General features: G+C 52.9%; 2 protein-coding genes across 5 annotated transcripts; one reads left to right on the forward strand and one right to left on the reverse strand.

Annotated features, from left to right (window-relative positions):
- Positions 1–301: 301 nt before the first annotated feature.
- Cacfd1 (calcium channel flower domain containing 1) lies at positions 302–9,937 on the forward strand. Of its 4 annotated transcripts, XR_004606127.2 has the most exons (7): positions 302–485; positions 3,400–3,472; positions 4,392–4,517; positions 7,546–7,653; positions 8,066–8,753; positions 8,916–8,982; positions 9,128–9,937. XR_004606127.2 is itself a non-coding variant. In XM_034494392.2 (5 exons), the coding sequence occupies exons 1-5, from the start codon at positions 368–370 to the stop codon at positions 8,154–8,156; spliced, it is 516 nt and encodes a 171-aa protein (XP_034350283.1). In that variant the 5' UTR covers positions 302–367; the 3' UTR covers positions 8,157–9,937. The 4 variants fall into 4 exon arrangements, 1 of the variants encoding a protein (XP_034350283.1); XR_004606126.2 differs by having other exon boundaries at positions 8,066–8,982; XR_004606125.2 differs by having other exon boundaries at positions 8,916–9,937.
- Positions 9,938–10,277: 340 nt separating this feature from the next.
- On the reverse strand, positions 10,278–17,085 carry Slc2a6 (solute carrier family 2 member 6). Its single transcript, XM_034494391.2, has 10 exons — positions 16,924–17,085; positions 16,235–16,397; positions 15,015–15,221; positions 14,323–14,422; positions 13,669–13,877; positions 13,250–13,402; positions 12,577–12,685; positions 12,071–12,247; positions 11,657–11,802; positions 10,278–11,006 (listed from the first exon to the last, which is right to left on the reverse strand). Exons 1-10 carry the CDS (start codon positions 17,010–17,012, stop codon positions 10,851–10,853), a joined length of 1,509 nt encoding a protein of 502 aa, XP_034350282.1. The 5' UTR covers positions 17,013–17,085; the 3' UTR covers positions 10,278–10,850.
- Between the last annotated feature and the right edge of the window lie 1,649 nt (positions 17,086–18,734).

Genomic DNA, 18,734 nt, shown 5'->3' on the forward strand with positions numbered 1-18,734 from the left:
AAGGATACAGGTTTGAAACCAGACTGGAGTTTTCCTCCCATAACCTGCTGCCCATAACAGGCCTGGCTTGAAAGCTCATTCTACTGCAAGCCGGGGTTCCCTGGAGGTCTGAACAGGGCCTTTGCCACTTCTAGTCTTCAGTCTTAAAAAGAGAAAAGGCCAGCCCGGGTCCAGCGCACCTGCTGGGTGGCAAGGGGCTGCCAGGAAAGTCTGTAAACACGCCCCTTATGTTAATATACGCCATTTTCCCCAGCCCTCGGCTATGGCCTCCGGGTCCGCCCCCTATGTTAATCACCGCCTCTCCCACAAGGCCGCGCGGGTGGACACGTCCCTTTGTGCGCGCCCGAAGCTGCGCTCAGCGTTAAGCATGAGCGGCTCGGGCGCCGCCGGAGCGGCAGCCGGCCCAGCCCCGCCGGCGCAGGAGGAGGGCATGACATGGTGGTACCGCTGGCTGTGCCGCCTGGCGGGAGTGCTAGGGGCCGTGTGTGAGTACGGCGTCTGGGGAGCGGGCGTCCCTGGGGTTGCCATGGCTCCCGGCCTCCGGCCTGCAGTCCGTCGCCGGAGCTCGGTGGCTACAGCTCAGCTGTTCTGGCCTTGATCGGAGGAGATGAGAGTCACAGAGGACGCGTGTCTGCCGCTTCCCGGCCCCGCCTCGGCCTGGTGATGCTCACCTGGGCTGGGGTGGGACTGCCAAATTGCCAGCCTTTGGACAAAACTTGTTCATAAATGGGGGCGGGGGCAGCTCTCCACTGGCTGGGAAGTTTGCTTGAGGGTCAGATGATGCCAGGAGGAGAGTGGCCTCTCAGGGTGGCTGGGCAGTGGGCGGAGAGGCAGCTTCTCGGGTTCTTATTGTTCGTTCGTTCAGACTCAGATTCTTTTCCTGTCCTCACTCTCCTAATGCTTCTCAGCGGCCTGGTATCCTCCACACCAGCAGGCTTTCTCTGCTTGAGCTCCAAAAGAATAAAAGAGAAAAGCAGGTCCGCCTCTTAAGTGCAGCTATGTTGCTGGCCTTCTAAACAAAATCCTGTGTGTCCCTTTCATTGTGAATTCCTAGAAGCCCAGGTGAGTGCTGGTCTCAGGAAAGACAGTTTCGAGGATCCATTGCGTACCTGGCACCGGAACAGGGACTGTGTGGGTAGGGGCAGACTCATCTGTTGTCCTGCCTGGAGGATACCTTGGAGCCCCAGCTGTCCAGATGATCTTGCTGGTCAGATGGATAGGGTAGGGTTAGGTCCGTGCTGCCCTGGTATGGCAGCCCCTGAGGGAGTCTGCTGAGGTTGAGTAAATCCTCTCCTGTGCAGTTAGCTATTTCAAGGTGGTCTTAAGGGGTGCAGGAACAAGGAGGATCCTGACCATGACCTAGGCAGCTACCCTCCCTCCACCTCGGTGATTCAGTCAGCAACTGGGTGACTTCTACATTAGATTGACTTTGGAAATCCCACCCAGTCCTGTGCTTCCTAACATGGATATCTGTTCTAGTCCAGAAGGCCTCCCCAACCCTCCTGCTGGGTGAAGCCATCAGTGAAACCTTAGGGGAGACCTATGGCGATAACTTAAATTGTCCCCTGAACCTGCAGATTGGAGTGGGGGATGGGCATCCAGGTTTTGGATACTGGCATAGCACAGGAGGGAAGGAAGATGTGTATTTGCTTTAAAAACTCTATAGGGGTTTGATAGGAGCTGTGGCTTAGCTGCTCACTTTGACATAGGGCTATCCTCTCGGAATGAAGGATATTCTAAAGTGTTTATTTATTTATTGGAGGGGTTTATTCTGGTCCCAAAAGCCTCTGTAGACAGTAGCTCTGAGGAAGAAAGGATTGCATAGTGACATCTCCCTTGGACGCATGTATTTGAGTCCTTGGTTGTCAAAGGACTCCTGTTCGTCTGGGTCGTGGTCCTCCCAAAGCTGTAGGGCAGCACGGTGGAGTAGCTCTGTAGATGGAATGCTGAGGACAGGAGTTCAGGCCCCTCAGGTGAGACCAGGCCTAGCTCCACACAGGCAGGAGGTAGACAGTCCCTCACTTCTGTGGTGCTGGAAGCTTTGCTGCCACCACCTGGGGATGAGTGCTGCTTTGAGTTCTTTATTAGAGAAGAAGACTTTGTGACATAGAAGCCATGCCACTCAAAAGAGTTGGTCATTTGGTCCATTCTCCTGCACCAGCTTCCATTTGCATAGTGTAACACAGGAAAGTGGAAAATGGTAGAATTCCAGGCCCAGTGGAGGGATCAGGTGACTTAGGCCTGCTACAAGTTTAATAAGGTGGTACTAATTGGAGCCTCAGAGGGCCAACACTCAGCCCTCCCTTAGCTTGTGTCCTGCCAGGCTGGGCAGCTCCCAGCAATGTCCTCGGAGGTTCCCAGAGTTCCTGGTGAGAGACTTCCTGGTGAAGCGTGGGTGGCTGGGGCAGACTGTAACCCCAAGGTGTAGTCAGAGAGGAGGAGCCTCGCTGGAGCTGCACACTGGCAAGCAGTCACATTCTGGAGAAGAGCACATACACTGTCCCCTCATGGTGTCTTGCTATCCTAGTATTGGGACTCAGTCTCCCCTTGTGTAAGAGAAAAATGAGCTTAGAAAGCTAACTTACTCAGGGTCATGTGGCTGATGTTTTAGGTGTGGGATTGTCATCTGGATCTTCCCTGGTGTATCATGAGAAGCATCCCTGTCCTGACCCAAATTCAGGATGTGGCCAGACATAGTGGAACATGCTTGTAATCTCAGCCCCCAGAATCCCTTGCTGAGGGAGCAAGACAGTGTTTGAGGTCAGCCTGAGGTAGAGAGCAGGACTCTGTCTCAAAGAAAAACAAAAGAAACACCCTTACCAAGCAAACAACAGAACAACCCCAAGTAAATTTGAGTGGCATTTTTCAAGTCAGAAGACTTTTGAATAGTTCACCTAGTGGATGCAGATAGGCAGGCATGCTAAGGTTCTCACTGAAGTCAGAACAGTCCTGACTTTTTTTTTTTAAGATTTATTTATTTTATATATGTGAGTACATTGTCCTCAGACACACCAGAAGAGGGCATTGGAACCCATCATAATGGTTGTGATGATTGCTGGGAATTGAACTCTGGAAGAACAGTCAGTGCTCTTAACCTCTGAGCCATCTCTCCAGTCCCCCAGGCCTGACTTCTTGAGAGGGTTTGATAATAACCTGGAACCAAGGGCCGGCCCATCAGAGCCTCAGCCTTTACATCCCCCAAGTATGAAAGTAGCTAGACTTGAGCTTCAGACGTACACTTAGTATTCTCCGTGGTCTCAGGTGATGGTGGTTGCTGAGGGAAGCCCTAATGGTGAGCATCTAAAGGGAGCCCTGTGTGATCTCGGTGTCTGCCCAGACAACCTTCTGCAAGCTCTGCTGTACTCTGCTAACTCCTGCCCGTTGTCTTTTGTTTTGAAGCCTGTGCGATCTCTGGACTCTTCAACTGTGTCACTATCCACCCTCTGAACATCGCAGCCGGTGTGTGGATGATGTGAGTAGCTGTGACTGTCCCACCTGGCTGGTGTTCAAGGCATGTGCTGCAGGTCTCATCCCCTTCCCACCCCCAGGTTTCCTGGTAGCCGCTTGAGCCTTTATTGGGGACAATGTCACAGACATTGCAGCGTCTACTCAGCCAGACACTGTAGACTCCTTGTTTACCACAATGGGCCCTTCTCTTTGGGAGCTTCAGGGCCATGGTGTGTAAGGTCAGAATTCAGGGTCTATGATAAAGAGAGGAGGGTGGTCAGCTGTGAGGCTATTAGCAGGGCTGGAGTTAGGGGAGCAGATGCAGGTGGAACTGCTGGCTACAGCATCCACAGGGAGCTCCTTTTCACCGTCTTCCTGGGCAGCCAGATCCCAGGGAAAGGGATGCCGGAGTGAGGGCTGCTCAAGGTTGTGGGAAGCACTGCATGGGGCAAGGTAAAGGTAGGTCCGGCCTTGGGCCTCAGGTCAGGATGATCTGGTGATGTGTACAAAAGCTTATGCTGGACCAAGGTGGCACAGATGGGGACTATGGAGGTTTTGTACAGATTGGTAGAACAGTGAGCTGGCATCTGGAAGGCTGGTGGTGAGAGGTGGGGAGCTGGGCAGTGGTCAAGAGTTACATGAACGGTGTCTGCTAATCAGGTGGCACTTTGCTCCCAGATGGATGTGGGGCAGTGTGGCTAAGTTCTGTGGATGAATGCACTGCTGAATCAAGATAATATGGAGGCAGGGGTCTTAGTTTTTTATTTCACTGTTGGAACAATAAAGAGATGAGACCCCCAGGCTCTTCCTTTGGGATGCTTGGGTAGTTAGGGATGCTGGTCAGCGGTGGGGTGAGATGGTAGTGTTCTTGAGCCACTGCCATGAGGGCTATTGCAGCCCCAGGTTATAAACTATCATTGTCCTTTCTGCCTTTGCCCCTGCAGCATGAACGCCTTCATCCTGTTGTTGTGTGAGGTTCCCTTCTGCTGCCAGTTTGTGGAGTTTGCAAACACAGTAGCTGAGAAGGTTGACCGGCTGCGCTCTTGGCAGAAGGCTGTCTTCTACTGCGGGTGAGGGACTGTTGGGCGGGGCCTATGGCATGGTTCCCAAACTCCTGATGATTAAAATGGGGGGGGGGGGCGTTGGGAGGTGGCAGGGGCAGGAACAGGTAGAGGCCTTTTCTTCTGCAGAAGCTTTTATTTGATAGCTGTGGACATAGCCACTGGCCCATCCAATAACAGGTGCTAAAGAATGGCACCCAGTATCTGCCTCCCAGAGCTCAGATGGCCGCTACGGCCACACAAGTATTCTAAGAGCTAGTGGAAGAACAGGGAAGCAGCTGGGTTGTGCTCTTTCGCTTGGAGTTCCTAGACGGTTGTAGTGGGTATGTGTAGGCATTGTGAAGCCTTGGGAGGATGTGGCCAACCCAGAGGTCCAGATGTGAGACTGCAGAACAGAAACACCATTTCCCTCTAAATACACACTTCTTCTGGTTCTGACAAGTGCAGTGTGTCAGACTGCAGCACTTCTGAGATAAATTTAATACCTGGGAGTCTCTAAAGAAGGGCTTTCCCATGAGAGCCTGGCTAGGCAGCAGTACTCATTATAATTACCAATATTGTCTTTAAGATCAGGTTAGCCTCAGGATTGGTGGAGGCTCAGTGGCTTCTGCAGTCAGAACACACAATGAGTGTGTGCTTGCTGGCAGTTTTCTGATGTATCTAAATCTCAGGGGATCATAGGGCCATAAAATTTTAATCAGTGTGGCATGGTTGTGTGTGTGTGTGTGTGTGTGTGTGTGAGTGTGCATGCATACATGCATATATGTGGGTGCACATGCGTGTGGAAAATACTAAAGTGGGCAGGTGGGCAGTAGGTATTTTCCTCAGTCACGTTCTACTTATTTTTAAAGACAGGGTCTCTCACTGAACCTGGAGCTCACATATTTGGCTAGACTGCTGAGCCAGTAAGCTCTAGGAGTCCACGTGTCTCCACCTCAGCAGCCGCAAAGTGCCTGGCTTTGTATGGGGATCCGGATAGACAGGCCCTCATGCATGTGCAGCAGGCACCAGCTAAGCCATCTCCTCACACTTTCCTTGACTTTTCTTTCCTCTCTGTATTTAAGATGGTCTTATTATGTAGATCTAGCTGGCCTTGAACTCACAGAGATTCATCTGTCTCTGCCCCCTGAATGCTGGGATTAAAGGCATATGCCACCATACCTGGTTTTCTTTGGGTTTTAAAGATGTATTGTCAGGATGCTGACAATAATGTATGTTTACTAAAAGTCATTTGTAAAGTAAAAAATGGCCGCTGCAGTCCTCGCTTCCGATTCATCTATTGGCATGTGTCCCTCCAGTCTGAGTGCAGACACTTTGGAAGCTCATCTCTAACATGCTTGTAACTGTTACACATAAGTTTGTACCTGCTCTTCTGACTTGCTGTGGTATCAACATTTTCAGTATTGTCACAAAAATGATAGCATTCCTTCTACTGTGAAGCACATTTATTCAGCTGGACCTACTGCCTTTGTCTTAATTTATTAGCTGGTATCAATCAAGTCTGGTGAACATCCGTTGGCCAAGCTACCATGATGACATCCTTAGAGGTGTTTCCAGGTGTGGAATTACCAGACTAGGTTATGATCATACAAAAGATCTTAACATACGTGACTTTCCCGAGTTGCTTTCTTTTTTTTGTTTGTTTGTTTGTTTTTTTGTTTTTTTTGTTTGTTTGTTTTTTGTTTTTTGAGACAGGGTTTCTCTGTGTAGCCCTGGCTGTCCTGGAACTCACTCTGTAGACCAGGCTAGCCTCGAACTCAGAAATCCGCCTGCCTCTGCCTCCCAAGTGCTGGGATTAAAGGCGTGCACCACCACTGCCCGGCTCGAGTTGCTTTCCCAAGAGGCCATCTGGGTATCTCTCCCCTCCCCACGCAGTGCCTAGTGCTATGTTCATATGTCTTAAAAAGTAAAATATCCGCTGATGGGTTTCTCCAAGGGTGTTTAGCTTCTGGTTCACTCTCTTGAGAGCTTTAATGTGTGACTTTGCAGGCTGTGTGTTTTCAGTATTAAAGACCTCAGATACCTTTGTTTCATTTCCCATTCGGACTTTTCCAGCCTGTCATTTGCCTTGAATGTTAACAGCTTTCCTCCTGTGGTCTTTTGCCTCGTGATTTCTTATTATTATTATAGAGGACCCTCGACTTGGCTTCCATTTTGATAAAACAAATATCCTGTTGAGAACACGGTAGCACACCTCACTTACCAAACACGGCTGTCGCCAAACTTTACTATGCTTAAAGCCTTGATGCTGGCCACAGTGACCTGGTATGGCATCTTATAAGTTGGCCCATAAAGCTTGGGTCTCAGAACCTCTAGTCAGTGTCTGCTGAGTACCACAGTTGCAACCATCCAAGTCAAGGACCCCCTGTGCTTTGAAGCACTTCTGCTGCACAGACGTCTACACCTGAAATCCAAGGAGTGATGTTGGTTCTGAGTGTCGTCCTCCTGCCCAGTGAGCTCCTCTTCAGAAATGGCTGGACTGAGCTCTGTCATCTTCCTTGGTCAGCGTGTCCACAATTCACCTCATGTTGGAAAAATACCATCCCTCGAGATTGAACTGCAGAGGTTCTTAGGGCTGAAAGAACCCACCACTAGGTGGCACCAGGCTGCTACTGAAGCCCCATAGTTGCACTGGGTCCAGTATTCCCTGGGGTATGAGCTGGGGGAAGGGGGAGGTTGTTGAGGCACAGCTGGCCCAGGGTTGCTGAGCTGATGAGAGTGTTAATTCAGTGTTTGGGGTGTGGGTGTAGGATAAGTGGCCATCAGCCCTCACCTTGATGTCAGGATCTCAGGTTTGACCCCACTACAGTGGAGTGAATGGATCCTTGACAGGTTCACTTGGTCACAGGGCTGTACAGCTGGACTTCCCCCAAACCCTCTGGGCCCAGCCTCTCTGTTTTAGTGAATAATAGGGTCATTCACCCACCTCTTTGCTGTTTAACCCTGCGTAGGTCACATCTTGCCACAAAGACCTGATACAGTTTTGGACTCTGATCCCTGAAAAGATGGGATTTTAGGGATGTCTGTTTTCTCCTAGGATGGCCATCGTCCCCATCGTCATGAGCCTGACCCTGACTACACTGCTGGGCAACGCCATCGCCTTTGCCACCGGGGTGCTGTACGGATTGTCTGCCCTGGGCAAAAAGTGCGTCTATAGCCCAGTCCCGGGGTGGGGCCTCCTCTGCTACCCCATCTGAAGTGGGAAAGATCTGAGTGGGACCCTTTGTCTAGTTGCTATGCAGTGACCACAAGTGACTTATCTGTGCTCTCAGAAACAGAGGCAAGAAATGAGGGACAGCCTAGATGGTTCCTCTTGCCTGGCTTGTCCACGGTGAGGTATGCACCAGACTTGCAGCCAGGTGCTACCCCTTCCCTTCAGCTCAGTCAGTGCCAGGCAATGTATGCCCCTCTCAGAGTAACACAACTCTGCCCTTTTGACAATGGCCTCTGGGGAGCACAATCCTGGGGATATCTGCCTGCAGGTCACCCCTGGGATGCACCCTGGGAGGTGGAGGTGGGAGGGCCATGCCTATAGAACACCTTCTCTCTCTCTCCAGGGGTGATGCCATTTCTTACGCCCGGATTCAGCAGCAGAGGCAGCAGGCAGATGAGGAGAAGCTGGCTGAGACATTCGAGGGAGAACTGTGAGATGAGGCAGGGAGGCCTATCCCCATGGCCCACTGCCACTGGGGTCTGTGAATTCTGGAGAAGGCTGAGTATCAACTCTGTTAAATGGCCTGGGAGAGGAGTACCTGCAAGTCTCCATGCCTCGAGTCTTCCTGTGCCTATCCTGTTCTCTGGACCTCCTGAGCCTGGAGCTCCAGTCTCACTAGTACTGAAGGCCTGGGTCATGGGATATGGATGGGATGAACTCACTCCTGCCAGCCTGTGGTGCAGATTCTATGCTGGTGACCCTTTTCAGACCTAAGAGCCACCTCCCCTGAACACATTGGTCCTCTCCTGGTTAAGAGGCTTCACCCAGGCCTGAGCCTCTTTAGGTTTCATCCCTTTAGGTCCAAGCTTGCTGGCATTTAGGGCTTTAGTTCTGCTCGATGCATCTGTCCTTGGAGCAGAGGAAGAGTTCAACAGTGTCCTGAGGCCAGCTACTGCCACCAGGAGCAGGAGAGATGGCTAGTCATTCGAGAACCCACAGCACTCCCAGGATGCAGCTTCCTGGCCAGAAGAGCAACCTTTGCAGTGGCCAGAGGGCTGGTGGAAGTCCCCCACTGCTCAGTGCTAGAAAGTGTATGTGTCTGTCTGTCTGTCTATCACTCTGTCTGTCTGTGGTGTGATGTGTGGATGTGTGTATTGCTGCTAGCCTGCACTGAGAACCTCCTTGTCAGGGATGGCAGGTTCCTTATTAGTAGGGATTAACCTCAGGTATTCTTCCCAACTTGCCCCTGGCAGCCTGTAGCCTTCGGAGAGCTGGGCAGAGACCAGACCCACCGCCCACACAGAGCTGGCCCCTTCTCAGGTACCAGAGCACAGAGTTAGTAAGCCTGCATGGCTGGGACAAGGAGGGCTGCTATGCTGGCACATGGCTCCAGGGACATGCCCTGCTGTCCCCTAACCTTCCTCTGTACTGCTCTCTCCCCACGGTCCTGTGACATTGGCATCAGTGGCTGATTAGATGGGTCCTTGGCTGAAGACGATGTGCCTAGTGCTGAGCCCTGCCTTCCTCCTACACTGCGCCTTCAGCTGGACCTGTCAAGCTGTCAAGTTTCTAGGGGATCTTTAGCTCTTCAGTGCTTGAGGCCAGGAGTAGTGGACATTCTCTTTGGGATAGAAGCTCTGATCTGTGGACTTTGGGGATAGCAGCAGTTCTCCAGAGAGCCTGGCCATGCTGAACCCTGGAGTGGCAGAAATGTCACAGTGTAGCTGGGGTCATGTGCCTTCAAGGTTCATCGGAGGCCATTTTCCTTGAGCCAGGGATGGGTTTCAAGGGCTCTGTGTATGTGTGTTTGTATGAGTCAGGGCCTGTGTTCAACAGTAAGACCTGTCTATTTCCCAGGAGGAGAAAAGGCCCTACCTACTCCGATGGTTACTTGGATAGGCATGGACTCAGGCCAGTTCTGACCAGCCCTCCTGCCTCTGCAGTAGAAAGCAAAGGCTACATGTATAGTGCGTGCGATTGTACCTCACTAGGGAATCCATTTTGTGCTGGGCAGGCATGGGCTAAGGTATAAAGGTTGAGGCCCTCAGACATAGACCAATATGGGGTGGTCAGTCACTTATGTCCTGAGGTTCTTGGCAGGTCCATGACACAGTGGCCCTGGAGCCCATTGCTTTGCCTCTGAGCATGGCCACTGTCCAGCCGAGACTAGGCCCCATTCTTGTCTGTCTGGGTGTCTCCTGTGGCTCCTTTTGCCACCCACCCCTGGTTTGTTTGATTGGGTTACATTTGGAGTAAAGCAAGTTTGTAGTTGGTATGCACAGTCTGCCTGTCACCTTCTGTCCTTCAGTACCTGTAACTGGCAGGGAGACCCTATCAATGTTAGCTGGGCCTAGCCTGGTCTGAGCCTGCTCACAGGGTCTCCAAGAGAGAGCCTAGGCGTAGAGGGCAAGCTGGCCCTAAACCCCACAGTGACTGTTGCTTTCTCTGCACTCACAGTGTCCAGAGTGCTCTGGCAGTCCGGGCTGGGATGGGGATGGCCTGGCTGCTAGGGTAGATTCTCCCTGGAATAGACCCCACTCCCCTTTCCTTCCCGAGGCTGTAGGCCCAGCTCTGGCTGCTGGGGTAGATTCTCCCTGGAATAGACCCCACTCCCCTTTCCTTCCTGAGGCTGTAGGCCCAGCTCCTTTATTTTAAAAAGCAATGAACAGTTTGCAGACTAGAGGTATCCAAAGTGGGACTGGGTCCTGTGCTCTGGCCTTTTGAAGTCCAATGTTCCCCAAGGTACCCAGACTGTTGTGAGTACAGGATCCTGTCCTCCCCTTGGCCAGTAGATCAGAACAGAATTATGTGGCAATGTCCTTGTACAATGCCACTTTGCCACCTCCATCTCTGTTTTCTGTCCTCAACATGTTCCTACATGGGAAGTGCTCCTTGTAGGAATGAGGGACCAGATCAGAGGTCCCAACAGCCTTGTTCTTGGGTACAGCCTTTGCTCGGTCTGGGGAAGGGCTGCCTGCTCCCCCTGCGGATCTCAGCTGAGGTATTACAGCACTGCAGGCTGCCTGCTGGGGCTCACCAGCAGGCAGCCTGGCGAACTGCCTGTCCCGAGGTGGAAGTGTGCTCTGGCTGATGGCAGGGGTGCTGCTGCTCCCAGTTGCAGGTGTGAATCTGTGGCCAGTGCGTAGGCCTGGCCTGGGTGGTTTGGCCTCTTACAGGCAAGGCCCTTACTAGGGCTTGAAGGACATCCTGCGAGTGTGGAAGAAGGCCTCGATCTGCTCCAGCGAGCGGCCTCTGGTTTCAGGCACACAGCAGCCTGTGAAGAGCAGGCTGAGCAGGCAGATGGCCGAGAAGAAGAAGAAAGGCACCTGGAGGCCGAAGGCATTCTGCAGTAGGGAGTTGGGGAAGGAGTTACTGAGCAGACATGGCCTTCACAAGAGTTTTATGGGCTCAGCTAGTACTGGCAGCCTGTGAGGCCTTTATCTGGCCACAGCCATGCTCAGAAACCTCCCAGCCTTCCCTCCTACTCCCAAGCTGCCCTTCAGCCATCCTGCCTGGAGACGCCACTCTCTTAGGTATCCTTCCCCACCCAAGCTGTAGGCTGCCTACAGGGCCTGGTAGGCAGCATGTTGTGTCAGCCCTCCTCTCAACTTTGATCATTGAGTGGGCAGGGCAGGTTCTGGCTTGTGCTGATCCATCTATATTTCCCTGGGAGAATCTGTAGCTAGCCAGCATTCAGGTGTTTTCAGGGCCTGCTGAATTGCAGGGCTGAGAGCAGGGTATATTTAGGAAGGACCTCACACCATGCTATAGTCAGGTAGCAGGGTTACATTAGGCCTACTAGCATCCAGTAAGTCAAGAGACAGTGCAGCTGAGCAGGATACCATGGGCACCCTGTATTCTTGGGCTGGGAGGTAACCTGGTTATCACTTGGCTAGCCTTAGCCCTTAAGAGTCCTGTGCTCCTTTCTAGGGGCTGCTGAGGAGAGACTGCTAATAGAGAAATCTAGCTGGGAGTCCTGGGGCCAAACACTCACCACTGCCAGCAGGAAGTACTTAGTGAGGACAAAGGCTGTGAGCCAGCTGACCAGCACGCAGAGCCCTGAGGCCACGCCACGGGCACGCAGGGGCAGAACCTCAGACATGAGGAGCCAGGTGATGGGCCCCCAGCCCATGGCATAGCCTGCCCGGAAGAGAGGGGCAGTTGGGTTCAGGCCCTGGGAACCCTCAGGCTGCCCTCCTGACTGTTGTCTGATGATACTGCTGGGGCAGGGCTGCCTGATCCCCTGAGCATCTCAGCTGAGGTATTACATGATGTGACTGAGTTGCTAGAGGGCCTGATTCTCCAACTCCCCAACTCCTTAGGCAACCCAGGACAGTAATAGAACCCTTGTGGTCCCCATGCCCCAAACAGCCCATCCCAGGTCTCCCCATCACCGAGGTGCTCCTACCCATAATGAAGAGCATGGTGGCCAGCAGGGGTATCAGGGTGAGATAATTGAAGGCTGTGGCTGGGGGCTCTGTGCCCTGTAGCGTCACGATGTCCACAGTGCTGTTGGGGGTCAGAGGCCTTGGCATAAACTGGACATACAGTCCCAGCGTCAGGTTGGCAGTAAACATGATGGACGCTGTGGGTACATGGGCAGCTCAGAATCAGACTCCTCCGAGCTGGAGGTCCTTTCCAGGCCCCACAACACCGCTTGCTAGGTGGCAAGGCTGGCTTATAAAAGGGTCAACCCTCTGCCCCCAAAACAGAATAAGCTCAGGGTCTCCTGCCACACCCATGAGTTGGGTGCATGGGCTCCTTTGCTCTTGGACCATGAGCAGACCTGTGTATTGCAGCTGCTATTTCGTAGGTCCTGGACCATGTGCTGGGAGGCTTGGATGTGGCCCCGAGATTGCAGTGGACACAGTGGCAATAGGGATAAGAGGCATTCACTACAGTGGAGACACTCACCTGACACATAGAGCAGGACTTTTCGGCCAGCCAGGTCCATAGTGACAGCAGCAATCAGCACAGACAGAAGCCTCACGGCACCAACTATAGCTGCATCCTGCTGGGAGGGCTGTGGGGCAGGGCACTGGGCTGAGAGACCCGGCCTGGTGTCCTGTGCCCTACCCTGATCCTAATGCACTAAGGACATTCAGCCCTAAGTCCAGGGTCACTGTCCCCCTGTTTTGGCCATGAGCTAGCCTAGCTGTTGAGCCCTAGGTACTTGTTCTGTGGCCCAACCTCTAGGCTTTCCAGCCCAGACATATCTACTGTACCTACTAGTAGCCATCGTGGGCACAGACCCTGGCTGGACAGTAATGGAAGACTTGAGTCATTCCCATCTTCCCACCTCATTGCAGGAAGAAGCTGGGGTGAAACTGGGCTCCCAGGGACCTCACAGTCTCTCCTGCTATCTGAGCCTGGGGCCACAGTCCCAAGAGTTCCATAATCTATTAAATTGTTTTCTTTTGTTATTCTGTATACTTTAAAGCACCTAAGCTTCCTTTGAGAATGTAGTTGAGGCAGGTCGTGAATGAGAGGCATCCTGGTCTCAGCCACCTAACTTCCTGGCTGCCCTGCCTGTACTCTTCTCAACAGCCTCAGGACTCTGGGCCATGCTGGCCGAGTGGGTTCTCACCAGCACCACAGATGTGCTGTCGAAGATGGTTTGTAGGTACACGAGGACGGGGGTGATGCCCGTCAGCTGCTGCAGGAAGCGCATCAGTACTGCAATGAGAATGGGCCGGTACACACGGGGTTCTCGGGCCTCTGCCCATGACACTCGGCTACTCTGGAACACAAAGCTGCTGTTGAGGGCTATGCCAGGCTCTCCAGCCCTGGCCACCCTGTCTTGGCACTTGTGGGTTTTAGGGGAGACCTTCTTCCCTCTTCCAAGAGAGGCCCAACCATGGGAGGCTGCATGGGCTCTGCACAGTAGCAGGAATCACTCTCGTTTGAGGAAAGGCTATCAAGGCACAAAGAGGCCTAGTGGGTGTCCAAGACCACGCAGAGCTTTTTGTGTTGGGGCCTGATCAGGCAGTACCACACATGCTGCACCTGTTTCCGCACGTTATCCTGGATCTGCTCAAACTCCCAATGGACCTCAGAGTCAGCTCGTAGCCAGGTTAGCGCCTGCAGTGCTTCCTCATCCCGGCTCTTTGAGAGCAGGAAGCGAGGCGAGTTGGGCATGAAGCTGAGCAGCAGGACCATGATGAGAACAGGCCCTTCCCCAGCCACAGCCAGCCATCGCCAAGGCAGTAGAAGACCTGGTGAGACAGGCTTCAGTGAGGGGATGGGGCCTCTGAGGAACCTTGTTGCTCTCCCAGCCTAGCTTCCCGAGTCCCTGTAGTAGGGGCAATGTGGGGCTTCAGGAATTGCCTGGACCCTGGTACTAAAGTGAGATCCTTAAATGCTCTTAGTATAATGGGAGGGTATTGGGAAAGCTGGGCCTGCGGCTCTCACCCCCATCACCCAGGCAGGCAAACTACTGTACAGGGTTCCCTCGTGAACTGACAGGATACTTGGCACCCCTGTGCTGTGGGAGGGTGGTCCGAAGCTGCTGCAGTAGGATAGGGCTCAGTGCTCAGAGAGTTGGTGCCTACTGGGGCTAGGAAGCCACATGTCCTGTCTGTCAGTGCTGGGTTTCTTCAGAAAGTGTTCCATTCCCCCCATCTCCAGGACCTGAATGCTGGAGTTCAGGATGGTACTTGCCGAGGGCATAGAGAGACAAGGATCCAAACACGGCCATGAGCTGCGGTGTAGCCCCCAGGGCCCCACGAACACCAGGGGGTGCAATCTCAGACACGTACACCTGTAAGGCACATGCCCCAACTTGGGACTTTAGTGGGAATTCATGTTCCTGGGTCCACTGGGGTGGTAGAGGGACTTGGGAGCCTGGAGAAGCTGGCAGGGGTCTTGTTCTGACCATAGCTCTGATCTTCCCTTCCCTAGCAAAGAAGTATGCAGAAGCACTCAGCTCTGATGGGTATGGATGGGGTTACCCAACCAAGCCCAGGGGCTTCAGACTTGGGGCTGAGCAGGCATCTGTATTTACCCTAGTGACATCTTTTCCCTCTGGGCTTAGCCAGAGGATAAGTGTGTGTATGGAGCACTACATAAGGTAAGCAGTTGGGGTGGGGGTGGAGGTGGGCAGGAACTTCCCTTCACATCCCTTGTGCAATGCAAATTTTTTCAGTTGAGCAATGCATTGAACTGAGGTCAAAACACAGGGTAAGAAGTTTCAGTTTAGGAAGTTTTGGGTGACAGTGATGTCAGCTGCTTTGGTGGAGGGGGCTGAGGTTCTCTGGGCAATGTAGGGGACCCCACACACTCTCCCCGAGCAAAGGCTCAGAGGCAGGGGTAGCCTAGAACAGCCCAGAGGCAGTGGAGACATCTGGCCTTACCGGGATGCAGGCAGCAGTGAGTCCCCCGGCAAAGCCTGTCAACATCCTTCCCAGCAGAAGCATCCAGAGGCCATGGGCACCGGCCATGAGTGCATAGCCAATGGCTGAGGGGACGGCTGAGAACATGATGCTGAGCTTCCGGCCCAGGAGGTCATTGAGCAGCATAGCACTGAGGCCCCCAGCTGCGGCACCCAAGGTGAACACGGACTGCAGAGGTGCAAGAAGATATAGTGGCTTTAAGAGCTCTCACCCCCACCAAAGTCTAGAGACTTCCTCCAGAGCTGACCCAGAAGCCAGGCATTCATTGGTAGAGTCCCCTGTTGGCAGAGGTGCAGCCTGTGGACAACTGTATGCAAAGGTGTTATGGCTACTGTTCTACTCTAGAGGTCTGGTGCAGCCACCTGTCTACAGTGGCTCTGTCCAGGAGTGTCCAATATTTTTTTTTTGAGCCCACGCAGACCTCAAGAACACGATCATCCTCCCTGAGTGCTGAGGTTAAAGGCATCCTCTATGGCTCACACACTAACTACCAAAGAGAACCCTGGGACTTGGAGGCCTGGGACTTTAAGTTGCTGAAGAATAAAGAATTTGCCTGGAGTCTGCTATTCATGAGCAATGGGACCAGGGCACACAGTGTGGCCTCTTAAGCCTCAGTTTCTTAGCTGTGTTATGGGGAGAACACAGTTGACCTCAGGGGTGAAAATATTTCAAGAAGTGTCTGGCATGTACTCAACATATGCTGTGTGTAACCTGCACAAGCCCACCCCATTTGAAATGCTCAAGAGACCCTAAATCTTTCCAGCTTTGTTTATCAAGTTGCAGTTCTAACTCAGGGTCTACTGATATTCTAATGTTAAAGTCTTGGGCTCCTGGGCTCTTCTCTGTTTAGCCACGCTCTGTTCTTGTCCATACGGCACCTCTAATCCCTCTGGCACCTGGTGTGCCTGCCTCCAGGCACCCAGGAAGATGTTAGCTCTGCTGTGGCAGCCTGGCTTTGGGTATGGGGTTGGGAAATCATCTCAGCTCCTCCCCACATCTCTGCAGGATGTCACTTCCTCGTGGGTCTTGTCATCACTGCTAGCAGACAGGAGTGTGTTAGGGAGGGGTACCAGTGCTCTGGGAGGTTCCAAGGCTAGGTGACTTTAGTTCCCTGTGGTAAACAGGCTGAGTACGTCCATGCTGCCTCTACTACCCCATCTGATTTAGAGAACAGGCCTCACCCCAAACCAGGATGCCTGGATTTTGTCCAGGTGTAGTGCTGGGTCAGAAGAGAGCTTCAGTGCAGGGATGACTGGAGACGTGTAGACCAGGGCATACCCAAAGCTGAAATTGCCCAGCACAGCAGCAAAGGTGGCCAGGAACACCCTTCTGTTTTGCAAGGCCCTGGTGGGGGTTGGGATGGAACCAAAGGATCAAGGTCAAGTCCTTTAAATGGACTCTGGGTTCCCAGACTGCTGCCTTCCCTGAACCCTTGGCCATCCAGCTCAGCAGAGAGCCGGGCGAGACCTGGGTCCAGGGCCAGTCAAGTTGTAACCTTCTTCAGGCCTGAGCAGCAGCTCTGGGAAGTCCCAGGCTGTCAGCTGGGGCTAGGGCCCCTTTTTCCGCCAGAAAAGAAATTGTGGGTTTTGCCTCCTGTTGTGATGCTCAAAGCTTGTTCTCTGATCTTAGGCAAGACCCTTGTCCTCTCCCTATCTGTGACAGGTGGGGACCCCACCCAGTATTCTTTTGGAGGCTCTCTTCTTTACGGTGGTTCAGTTCTTTATAAATAGGACTTGCGAGCATGCGATAAGAAAGAGTCAGATGACTCTTGGTGGCCACTCACCAGAAGTCAGTAGTGGTCCAAGATGTGTGCCGCCTGCTGGAGGTAAAGCCATCCCAACCTCCCATTCCCACTCCCTGAGACTCTCACCCGGCCCGTGCCCTCTCTCCAGGCGGCGCGGGCGCCTCGGGGAAGGTGTCATAGTCCAGTCCCTCGGCTCTTAGCAGGGGCTCCTGCATGGCCAGCGCAGACGGTCGGGTACAGCTGGACTCCACCGCAGCGCTAAAGCATCCGCCCGAGCCCCAAGCAGGGTAGGCGAAGCCCCGCCCTGCGGACGTGATTGGCTGTAGGGCGGCCCTTGCAGAGCCGTGCTATCCAATGAGACAGCCGCATGCTTCGGATGCAGGGTGCGATCAGACTCTGGGGCGCGTCCCATTGCGTGCGCCTTGAGGCCCTGGATTCTGCCAGGGAAACCCGCTCCTAGGGCAGGGCCGGCGGCGGGCCAGCCCGAGCAGACACCTGTCCCAGTGGTTTGTGAACCTGCGGCCAAGGCCGCTGAGCCCTACTTCGCCAGGCTAAAAGCATGTACTGCTCCGCGGCTAGGTCCGGCTTTACGGAGGAAAAGCCCAGAGAGTCCGAAGCTTGCCAAGGTCACACCACGGATGATGATGATTATTAAATTGTCTCGCTCGGCCCTATTCTGTGCCCTCTCCTGTCACGTAGAAGTGACACTTCTACACCTGCCACTTCACTTCTCGCCTCCTAACCCTAGCTGACCCTAGTGAATCACTACTTTGGGTGTGTGCGGTAGAGGAGGCTGGAGCAGAGACCCCAGCAGGTTCCCTTGGGTGTCTCACCACATAGCCGTGGACAGAACCCAAGGCCTCTCTCTGCTAGCAAGCAATCTATCTCTGAGCTACATTCCTGACCTCTGGGATTTCCTTGTTGTCCAAATAGCGTGCATTGTTCAAAGTCATTCCAGTAGTGGTATACAAATACCGCAGAAAAGAAGAATCGGAACGGAAACTTCTCTGGAAAGCCCGTTCTAGGAGTGGAAAAGCCACAGTCAAGATGCCTATCTGTGTCTTTGGACTTTTCAGTCATAGGAGTGGACTCACTTCCTGTTCACATTTTTAAACTGATCCTTTGTCACCAGGCTATTAAAACAGTAAAGGGCATTGTAGAAGTTTCAGTTCCCCTGTACTACACAATAGAAACACTTCTACAGAGGACAGTAGAGACCAGAAAACTGCCCATGTCCCACAGCCCACCCTGGCTGGACTTACTTCCTTTCTGTGTCTGCCTTGCCTGTCTGTTACTTAGTGGGAAGGTGAACTTTCAGTGAGTGGTGTTCCACTTCACATCCAAGTCCAAGCTGAAGTGTGACACACAAACACACACACACACACACACACACACACACACACACACACACACGCACGCATGTATAATTTTGGTAGCTGGAGAGGCGGCTTGGCTGGTCTTGCAGAGGGTTAACTAAGCTTGACTCCTAGCACCACATGTTGGTGCACACCCCACACCCTCTCTTTTACCTCTGTTCTCAGGACCACCAAGGCCCTCTTCTGGCTTCAGCTCTTACACGGTGCAGACAAAACACCCATACACATGAAACATTTAAAATATGTAATTTTAAAATTTTGTGTTTGTCTGTGAGTCTGTGCTCCTGAGGCTAGAAGTGTTGGATTCTAGGAGCTGGAGTTACAGGCAGGTCAGTCCCTAGTAATGATGGGGGCCAAGCTTGGGTCCTATGGGAGAGCATATAGGGCCCGTTTTGTGACTGCTGAACCATCTCTTCAGGCCCCCTCCACCCTTTGTCATTTGAGATAGTCTTATGTATTTCAGGCTGGCATCAAACTCGGTAGGTAGCCAACCACTTTAATTTCATCCTCCTGCCTCCACCTCCCATGGGGGACTGTCGGCTTCATTCTGTGCTAGGGATT

This window comes from Arvicanthis niloticus, chromosome 2, assembly GCF_011762505.2.
Source record: "Arvicanthis niloticus isolate mArvNil1 chromosome 2, mArvNil1.pat.X, whole genome shotgun sequence".
Lineage (NCBI taxonomy): Eukaryota > Metazoa > Chordata > Mammalia > Rodentia > Muridae > Arvicanthis > Arvicanthis niloticus.